Source organism: Aureococcus anophagefferens, assembly GCF_000186865.1.
Source record: "Aureococcus anophagefferens unplaced genomic scaffold AURANscaffold_22, whole genome shotgun sequence".
In the NCBI taxonomy this organism is placed as follows: Eukaryota; class Pelagophyceae; order Pelagomonadales; family Pelagomonadaceae; genus Aureococcus; species Aureococcus anophagefferens.
This window is the reverse complement of record NW_008705582.1, coordinates 102,214-111,465: the sequence shown is the minus strand read 5'-3', so window position 1 is coordinate 111,465 and position 9,252 is coordinate 102,214. Positions and strand designations below refer to the sequence as shown.

Below are 9,252 nucleotides of genomic sequence, written 5' to 3'. Positions count from 1 at the left end.
CTGGAGCGCGCCGACCTGGGCCGCCGTCCAGGCCGCCGCCGGCGCCGGCGCGGCGCGCGGCGCCGGCGGCGCGACGCCGAGCTTCGCGGCGCAGGCCGCGGACGCCGCCACGTGCGCGTCCCGCAGGGCCGCCGTCGCGAACTCCCGGGAGCAGGCGCGGCAGGACGGCGACGGCGTGACCATTTCGCAACGTCGTCTTCCAGAGGGGGAAGGTTACCTTCACGATCTCTTCACGCACGGGCGTCGTATCCGAAACGCCACCCTCGCGGCGTTGGTGCTTGCTCGGCGCCGCGCTCCGCCGCCATGGTGACGGCGTCGGGCGAGCGCATCGTCGGGAAGGCCATCTCCGCGGACAGCCCGGCGTTCTTCCACGTCGCCCACGCCGAGGTGAACCCGGAGCTCGGGCGGCGCCTCAAGCGGTCCAAGGGCCCGCCCTTCGTTCCGGGCAAGGACCGCATCGAGGCCGCGCGGCGCGCGGCGGTGAGCACGCACGCGTCGCTCCGGGACCCGCCGAGCGGCGTCGCGTCGCGGTCGCGGGACCCGACGAGCTTCGAGCACGCGCCAGGGCAGCACAAGAGAGCGAAATTCCCAACTTCAAAGGCTCATATCTCGGCCGTTTTCCACTCGTTTCGGCTGATTTTTGGACGAGCGATCATCTCTCGGAACGGTCTCGAAGCGTGGAGGTTTTTCTCGTAACGCGCGCGCGCAGAACACTCACGTTGAAGCGACGTTGAATCACTCTTGTGCTGCCCAGGCACGCGCACGGCGTCGCGCTCCGCGGCGACGGCTCCGCCTTCCGGCGCCGCGTCGGCGCGGCCGAGTCGTACGTCGAGCAGGCCGCGGAGTCGTCGGACCTGCTGGTCTGGCAGCGGACGCAGGACCGCGACGAGGACTTCTCGAGCCCCCTGCAGACGCTCCGGCCCGTGAGCCGCGTCGACTACTACGACGCGCGGCCGCCGTTCAGCAACTACGTCGGCGAGCTCGGCCGCACGGCGCGCCTCGCGACGGCGCCGGCGCTCGGCCGCCGGCACCGCGGCGGCGCGCGCGCGCGGTCCGCCATGGGCCGCGGCCGCCGCGGCCGCGGCGACGGCGCCGCGGCCGCGCCGCGGCTCGCGGCGCTCGCGCCCGCGGGCGCGCCGGCGGGCCTCCGCGCGCGCGCGGCGGCCTACGCCGCGGGCGCGGCCGCGAGCCAGGTGCGCCACGCGCGCGAGCGGCCGAAGACGAGCGAGAGCCGCCACCGCGACGGCGTCGACGGCCCGCGCCAGCTCTGGCGGCCGGGCACGCCGCCGTTCCACCGCACCTGGGTCAGCAGCCCGCGCGCGCCCCTCGTCGCGCCCGAGGCGTCGACGGCCGCCGACGACGTCGCCGCCTTCGAGCGGCGGAACCACGCCGCGCTCGAGCTCGGCGACTACAGCAAGCGCGAGCTCGTCGCGCTCATCGCCGCGCAGGGCCTCGACCCGCCGGGCCGCCTCGTCTGGGACCCCGCCTCCGCGACCATGGTCCGCGAGAGCCTGCCCAAGGAGACCTACGTCGACTTCTGCCGCCAGAAGTTCTACGAGCGCGACCCGCAGCCCCTCGTCCGCGTCGGCCGCCGGCTCCGCGCGGCGCCCGGCGGCGGCCTCGCGGTGCTCGACGCGTCCGCGGAGCTCCCGGGGGAGCGCGGCGGCGACGACGGCGCGCTCTACCGCGTCGTCTCCGTCTACCGCGCGGACAACGGCGGCGCGCGCGTCGTCTGCTACGACCCGCGGACCTGCGCCTACGGCCGGCTCCTCCTGCTCGAGGAGCGCCTCGAGGAGCTCCACGTCGGGCCCGCGCCGGCCCGCGACGCCGACTACCCCGCCTGGAGCCGCGGCCTCGTCGAGCGGCTCGAGCTCGGCGCCGAGGGCGACCTCCGCGTCGGCCGCCAGCCCCTCCAGCCCAACGGCCTCACGCTCGACTTCTCCCTCAGCGGCCACCGCGAGCCGCGGCCCGGCGCCGCGTCGGACGCGCCGCGCCGCCGCGCGCCGCCGGGCGACCGCGCGCCGCCGCGGCCCGACGCCGCCGCCGCCGCGTCGCCCGTCGTCCTCCGCCACCCGCCGTCGCGCCACATGGTCACCCAGTGGTTCGACTTCATGTAGGCGCGCGCCGCGCGCCGAGCGCCCGGGGCGCGCCGCGCCGCTAAGAGCCCGCTCAGCGCGAACCGACCGGGGCCCCGCGAGGCCCCGAGGGGACGCGGCCCGCGCCACGAGCCTGGAAGCCAGGCGGGCCCGCTGACGGTGCCTGCGACGGGGACTTCGATCGGAGGGCACCTGGGACACGTCCCGGCGACGAACACGGACAGCGGAGTCACCCAAATTTCAGTCGAGCTCCACCGCGAGTGGGGCACCACCGCCGCGAAGTACCGCGCGCGCTACCTGATCTCCGGCCTCAAGTTCGTCGACGGCACCTGGACGTCCAAGGCCCGCGCCCTCTCCCACCGACTCGAAGACGACGCGCGCCGCCTCGCGGACCGCGCCGCCCTCGCCACCCTCACGACCAACCTCCGCTGCGACGGCTAGGGGGCGGCCTCCGGCCGCCACCTGGCTCGGCTCGCCAAGGTACCCCACGAACCCCCCTGGATAAGCGCCTCCAAATTTCAGTCTTGAAAAGCAAGAGGAGCTCGCGGAGAAATTAATTGGCGCCGCCCAACCCCGGACCGACGCGACGCGCACGGACGAGAATCATATTTTGCTCATAGACCGTCTCGTGGCGTCCCGGCGTCCCAATAAGTCCCCCGAAAAAACACCCCGGTTTTACGGGCCCATTTTTCGCGAATCGTCGAAACTCGCCCACGCCCCCGAATCTCCCACAACGCCGGCGGGGGCTACGTGTTCCGCGTCTAGTGCGTGCGCGAGCTGCTAAGAGTCACGGCCTAGAGGTGGCGAGGTGCCTAGGTGTCGGAGCCGTCGCGAACGCTGAAGATGGGGTCCGGACGAGTCGTCTCTATGCAAGGTGCTGTTCAAAGTGTTCAAGTCTTGTTGATTGCTGAGGCGTACAAGCGAGATTCAGCATGCACCGACGTCGTTACGGGCGAATTCCAGTCGCCGCCGGGGGGCGAGCTGCCATAGGAGCGAACTCGAAGCGCGACGAGGCGCGTCGTCGAGTGGTCTGAGCGGCGCGAACGGAGCCCGGCTTCCTCTCGAAGTGTGGCTCGACGACCCCGCGCGCGCGCGGCGCGAGCGAAGATCGTCGCTGTCTTCGCCACACAGACCCAACGTCGCTGCGTCGGCCCGGGGGCATAAAGCGACACCCGGGCCGGCGCCAGGGTGCGTCGATTGAAATTCGCACGGCGGCCCGCCGCGCGCGACGACGCGGGTGGTCATCGATATCCCTGGCCAAAACCACGTATCTTAGCCTTCGAGCGCACCCGAAAGCGCCGAAGACAAGCTCAGGCGTCGACAGCTCCGGCGTCGGTACTGCAAGTCCTACGAGTAATCGCGCGGCAGCGTGCCGAAATACGGCGACACGCGGCCGCCGCGGCCATTGGAGGGGCGCCTCCCGACGCTCCAGCGCTCTGTCAACTCTACGCGCACGCGCGCGCGACTTTCTCAGTGCGCGAGACGATTTCCCGGCGACTGACGCGAAGAAGCCCTCGACCAGCGCGCGGTACACGATCGCATTCGGGTGTGCCGCCGAACGCGCGGCACGCCGCGCAGCTTCTGACCGAGAGGCGCTGTCCAGCCGCCTATTTGCCGACGGGACACGGACGACTCGGTCGGCGCAGACGTTCGGACGGCCCGCGAGGAGCTCCCACGACGTGAGCGACCTCGCCGAGGCCTCGAGCGTCCACACGGACCTCTACGACCGCCAGGACTAGCTCGGTCGCGTCCAGAACCCGCACGAAGGAGAGATTTTGGTGTTTCGAAGCCGAGCCCACCATAGCCCTCCCCGTAAAACGACCGCTACACGCGTCCATCGACTCCGTTCGACATAGTTTGGATCTTCGGGGACTTCCCAAGGACCCCCCTCGGCCCTCCGAACCAACCTCCCGTGGCCCCCGGGCGCGCCCGACGCGGCGAACGGCGCCGCAGCGCGGGTACTTTCATGCTGAATCTCGCTTCCTAAAGTATAGGTGCGGCTCGACGTGATGCGCGCGCCGCCGGCGCGGTGCTTTCGTTCCGCGGTCCTGCTGCTCTGCGCTCTCCGGCTCCCGGCGCTCGCGCCGCGGTCCGTCGGCGTCGCGCGCCGCGTCGCGGCGTCGGCGGCCGGCGCCGGTCCCGGCGAGGCGGGGGCCTTGGACGCGGCGTCCCTGACGGACCTGCGCTTCGGCCCGTCGCTCGCCGGGGACCCGCTCGAGCGGCTGCGCTTCGCGATGATCCTCTACTCGCGCGTCCACGGCTCGTCGTGGCTCGACGTGCCGCCGGGCTTCGTCGCGCCGGACGACTGGCCCGAGCCCGTGCGCGGCCTCGCGCTCGGCAAGGCCGTCGCCGCGCTCGTGCGCCTCGAGGCCGCCGCGCGCGGCGGCGAGACGCGCCGGAGCGCGACGTCGCCCGACAGCGGCATGGAGACGGCGCGCGACCTCGCGCCGCCGCGGCCGTCGCGGACGCGGTGGGGCCGGCTGCTCACCGAGTCGACGGGCTTCGACTGGGGCGGCGCGTTAAACCGCGACGGCGCGCGGCGCTTCGGCGCGCTCGTGCGCGCGCTCGCGGCCTACAAGGCCGAATTCGGCGACGTCGCCGTCGCGCGCGGCTTCCGCGTGCCGAACGCGGACCCGTGGCCGCCCGAGCTCGCGGGCGTCGACCTCGACCGCGCCAGGGCAGCACAAGGGTGATTCAACGTCGCTTCAACATGAGTGTTCCGCGCGCGCGCGTTCCGAAAAAAGCATCCACGCTTCGAGACCGTTCCGAGAGATGATCGCCCGTCCAAAAATCAGCCGAAACGAGTGGAAAACGGCCGAGATCGGAGCCTTTGAAGTTGGGAATGTCGCACCCTTTTGCTGCCCAGGACCGCGCGGTCTACGGCATGGGCTTCTACCGCGCGCACGTCGTGGGCTTCCCGGACCGCCAGCGCGCGCTCCGGGACCTCGGCTTCGTCTGGGAGCGGCTCCAGCCCGAGTACAACCTCGTCGTCGAGGCGCTCGCGGCGTTCCGCGACGTCTTCGGCCACCTCCTCGTGCCGAGCGCCTTCGTCGTGCCATCGGGCGACCCCGCGTGGCCCCCGGGGACCGCGGGCCTGCCTTTGGGGCGCCGCGCGCGCCAGATCCGGCGGCGGCTCGACCACGTCGCCGGCGACGAGCGCCGCTGCCGCCAGCTCGACGAGCTCGGCTTCGTCTGGGACCCGGCGCGGCACCGGGCGGGAAAAGGGTGCGAAATTCCCAACTTCTCGGCCGTTTTCCACTCGTTTCGGCTGATTTTTGGACGAGCGATCATCTCTTGGAACGCTCCCGAAGCGTGGATGCTTTCTTTGGAACGCGCGCGCGCGGAACGCTCACGTTGAAGCGACGTTGAATCACTCAGGCGCGGCACCGCCGGGACCTGCTCCACGAGGCCGCGGCGCGCCACGCCGCGCTCGCCGCGGGGGCACCGGCGCCGTTCGACGACGGGCCCACGCCGCCGCCCGCGCCGCCGGACGTCGACTGGGCGAACTTCGCCGCGCCCGCGCGCTTCGCGGCGCCGCGCGACGGCGAGGCCGGCGCGCAAAACTGGCCGCGGCGCCTCCGCGGCTTCAAGCTCGGCGCGCGGCTCGCGGACGCGCGGCGCGGCGCCGCGCCGCGCGACGGCGCGTTCGAGGCCTTTTTCGCCGCGCTCGAAACCTACGTCGCGCTCGAGGGCGACGCGGACGTGCCCCAGAAGTTCGTCGTCCCGGACAGCGGCGGGCCCTGGCCGCCCGCGGCGCGCGGGCTCCGCCTCGGCGCGCGCGTCGCCGCCGTGCGGTCCAAGGGCACCTACGTCGGCGGGCGCCGCGGCGCCGGCGACGTCGCGGGCTTGTCGCCCGCGGCGCGCGCGCGGCGGGCGCGGCTCGACGACCTCGGCTTCCTCTGGGTCAAGCGCGGCGCGGCGCGGCCGCGGGCCCGGCCCGCGCCGCCCGAAACCGCGCGCCCGTAGCGCCCGCGTCGACTTAGCCTAGCGCCGGCTCGGGCCGCGCCACTCGTGGATGGGGACGCGCTCGAGCCGCGACGCGGAGCCGAAGAACTCGCGGTGGATCTCGTGGAAGACGTGGTTGCAGCGGCTGTACGTGTTGTGGTGGCGGTCGTCCCAGGGCACGGCGCGCCCGGCGCCGTCGGTCATGGTCCCGTGCGTCGGCGCCTGGCGTGCGACGCTCCCGACTCTGAAAGCCCCCGCGCGTCGGCTCGTGTCCGGACGAGCGATCGTCTCTCGGAGCGCGGAGCGAGCGCGGCGCGGAACCCGCGGAACCACCCGGCGTCGGCCCCGCGGCCGCGCCGCGCGCGTCCGGTCGAGCGTCGCGTGGCACGGGTCGCCGCCTGCGCCGCACGCGCATCTTCGACGCGACTTCGGGCGTCGTCGACCGTCTCGACGCGAGCGCTCGCGCCGTCCGTCGAGACCTCGCCGGGAGGCTGTCCGAACATCAGCCCGAAGCGACTTCGACGCTCGAGGATTCGAGTTCGGTCGGGACGTCCCGGACCGGCGGCCGATGCCCACGCGGGTCGCCGCGGAGGAGGTCGAGCTGCGTCTTCATGGGCCGGGGGTCCTCGGACATGAGGCCGTAGGTCGAGAGGCGCTCGAACTTGCCCTGGACCTTGCCTGCGTGCGGGGCGCGCGGCCGTCGCTCGACGCGCGCGGCGCGCGGCGCCGCGCGCCCCTCGAAGAACCGTCGGACCGGCCGTCGCGGCGCCGGGGTGCGCGCCGAGCCTCCGGGGCATCTCCGCGGCGGCGGTGCGCGGCCGCCGGAAGTACTCGCGGAGCGGCCGCGGGTAGTGGCTGTTGAAGCGGCCGAAGTTGCTCGCCGAGGGGTCGAAGGGGTCCGGCGGCAGGGGCGCCGCGACCCGCGTCCCGCGGCGCAGCGTCGCGGCCGCGGACCTCGCCGCCTCGGCGGTGCGGGGCCGCCGCTTCGCCAGCGACGCCTTGGAGGCGAGGGACCGCGAGCCGACGGACCGCAGGGACGCGCTCCGCGGGGGCGCCCGGGCCTTGGTCGCGAAGGGCAGCGGCCCGGACGCGATGGCCTCGAAGCTGGGGGCGGCCATCGCACGGAGAGCCCCGCGCTAGAGGGCGTATCTTCGTCGTTGCCGTCGTGCCGCGGGGCAGCTCGTCGTTTGCGCGCTTCGGCTGTTTCCCAGGTGGCGCACGGTTGACGCGGTCATGGCGCGCCTCGCGCGGTTCCGCCTCGCGGCGGCCCTCGCGGCGGCCCTCGCGGCGGCCCTCGCCGGCGCCCAGACCCCGACCTACGCGCCGTCGCGGAGCCCCGCGCCGACGCCGGAGCCCTCGCGGAGCTTCGCGCCGACGCGGAGCTTCGCCCCGACGCGGAGCCCCGCGCCGACGGCCGCGCCGAACGTCGCGCCGACGCCCGAGCCCCGGGGGAAGCGCGGCGGCTCGAAGGAGTGGTACGAGCGCTGGTGGAACGCGCTCCGGCCCTCGAGCCACCTCGGCCGCCGCGACACGATCATCGCCTGGGGCCTCATCTACGCGTGCTGCAGCTTCTGCTTCGTCCTGTCCCTGGGGACCTGGGGCGTGCGCACGTACCGCGCGCCGGAGGACCCGGCGCCGCCGCGCGACGACGCGGCCTACGAGACCGACGACGACGACGACGACTACCGCCGGCGCAAGGAGGAGCGGCGGAAGCGGCGCGAGGCGCGCCGCGCGAAGCGCGACGCCGAGGCCGCCGCGGCCGACGCCGGCGCCGCCGAGGAGACCAAGGAGGGCGACGCGGCGGACGTCGAGGCGCCGCCGGAGCCCGAGCCCGAGCCGGAGCCGCCGGCGGACGACGGCGCGTCGTCGCCGGAGAAGAAGAAGAAGAAGAAGAAGAAGGCGCGCGACGACGCGGAGGAGACGCCCGCGGAGGAGACGGAGCCGGAGACGGAGGGCGCGCGCGAGCTCCGGCGGCTCCAGAAGGAGGAGCGGCGCCGCCGCCGCCGCGAGGCCGAGGCGCGCGCGCGCGACGAGGCCGACGCCGCGGCCCGGGCGGCGACGTGCGGCGCGCGGTGCGCGGCCTGCGGCGCGCGGGCCGCGGCGGGCTTCCGGGCCTTCGGCGCGGCGCTCCGGCGCGTCGGCCACCGCTTCTGCGAGGTCTCGGGGGCCATCTGCTACGCGGCCGCGGGCTGCTGGCTCGGCGCGCTCGGCGTCTGCTGCTGTGCGGAAACCAACCACTGGTTTGGGGGGTCCTGACCAAACTTGAGAATTCTCTATCTCGGTCAAATCAAAGTCGATTCGGCTGATTTTTGGACGGATCGATCGCTCTCGTCGAGTTCTCGAAGCCCAGTGAAGAGCTTGGTCAAATCGTTCGAATACGCGCACATTGAAGTCGGGTTGAAGATTTGATTTCCACACAGGTCTGCTGCGCGCGCTGCGCGGCCTTCTTCCTCGGCAAGGAGTACGACCCGGCGGCGCGGCCCGCGCCGCCGGGCGACGGCGACCTCCGCGTCGAGGGGCGGCGGCTCTACCCGCGCACGGAGGCCTTCGACCGCGCGGAGCGGGGCCTCCGCGCCGCGGACGACGACGACGGCGACGACGGCGACGACGGCGGCGACCGCGCCGCGCGCGACGACCGCCGCCGCCGCCGCCGCCGCGCGCGGGACCGGCGCCGGGACCGGCGCCGGCTCCGCGACGACGACGACGACGACGACGACGACGACTACTGGGCCCGGCGGCTCCCGCCCGCCGCCGCCGAGCCGCGGCGCGCGCGGCCGCGCCTCGAGCCGCTCGACGCGCCGACGGACGACCAGCGGCGCATGGCGAACCACCTCGCGCTCCAGGGCCACCGCGTCGAGCTCCGGGGCCCCGAGGGCTCGCCGCGGCGGCTCCGCGACGCGGACCGCCACGGCGGCTCGCGCGGCTCGCGCGACTTCCGCGGCGACCGCGGCCGCGGCGACCAGGCGCTCTTCGCGCCGCCGCCGCCGCTGCTCCGCCGCGACGACGACTCGCGCGAGCCGCCGCGGCCGCCGCGCGCGCCGTCGCCCGCGCGGGCCCGGAGCCCCGGCCGCTACTACGGCCGCGACCGCGGCCGCGACGACGGCCGCCTCTTCGCGACGGAGCCCTTCCGGCCCCAGCCCCCGGCGGCCGACGAGGCCGGCTTCCCGGACACGCCGCCGCGCTTCTTCCGCGACTACCGCCGCCGCGACTT

At 74.6% G+C, this 9,252-nt stretch overlaps 2 protein-coding genes across 2 annotated transcripts in view; both read left to right on the top strand.

Moving 5' to 3' along the window:
* Nucleotides 1–303: 303 nt before the first annotated feature.
* Nucleotides 304–2,117, top strand: AURANDRAFT_66378 (hypothetical protein; the record flags this gene model as incomplete). The annotated part of the gene is made up of 2 exons (XM_009041635.1): nucleotides 304–530; nucleotides 755–2,117. The coding sequence occupies 2 exons, from the start codon at nucleotides 304–306 to the stop codon at nucleotides 2,115–2,117; spliced, it is 1,590 nt and encodes a 529-aa protein (XP_009039883.1).
* A 1,988-nt stretch (nucleotides 2,118–4,105) lies between these two features.
* The window catches only part of AURANDRAFT_66377 (hypothetical protein), a gene marked incomplete at both ends in the record, with an annotated part of 5,646 nt that continues 499 nt past the window's right edge, over nucleotides 4,106–9,252 (top strand). The window contains 5 exons of the mRNA XM_009041636.1: nucleotides 4,106–4,714; nucleotides 4,963–5,346; nucleotides 5,475–6,058; nucleotides 7,253–8,252; nucleotides 8,462–9,081. Of these exons, the coding sequence (XP_009039884.1) occupies nucleotides 4,106–4,714; nucleotides 4,963–5,346; nucleotides 5,475–6,058; nucleotides 7,253–8,252; nucleotides 8,462–9,081 (3,197 nt within the window). The remainder of the gene's footprint in view (nucleotides 4,715–4,962; nucleotides 5,347–5,474; nucleotides 6,059–7,252; nucleotides 8,253–8,461; nucleotides 9,082–9,252) is intronic.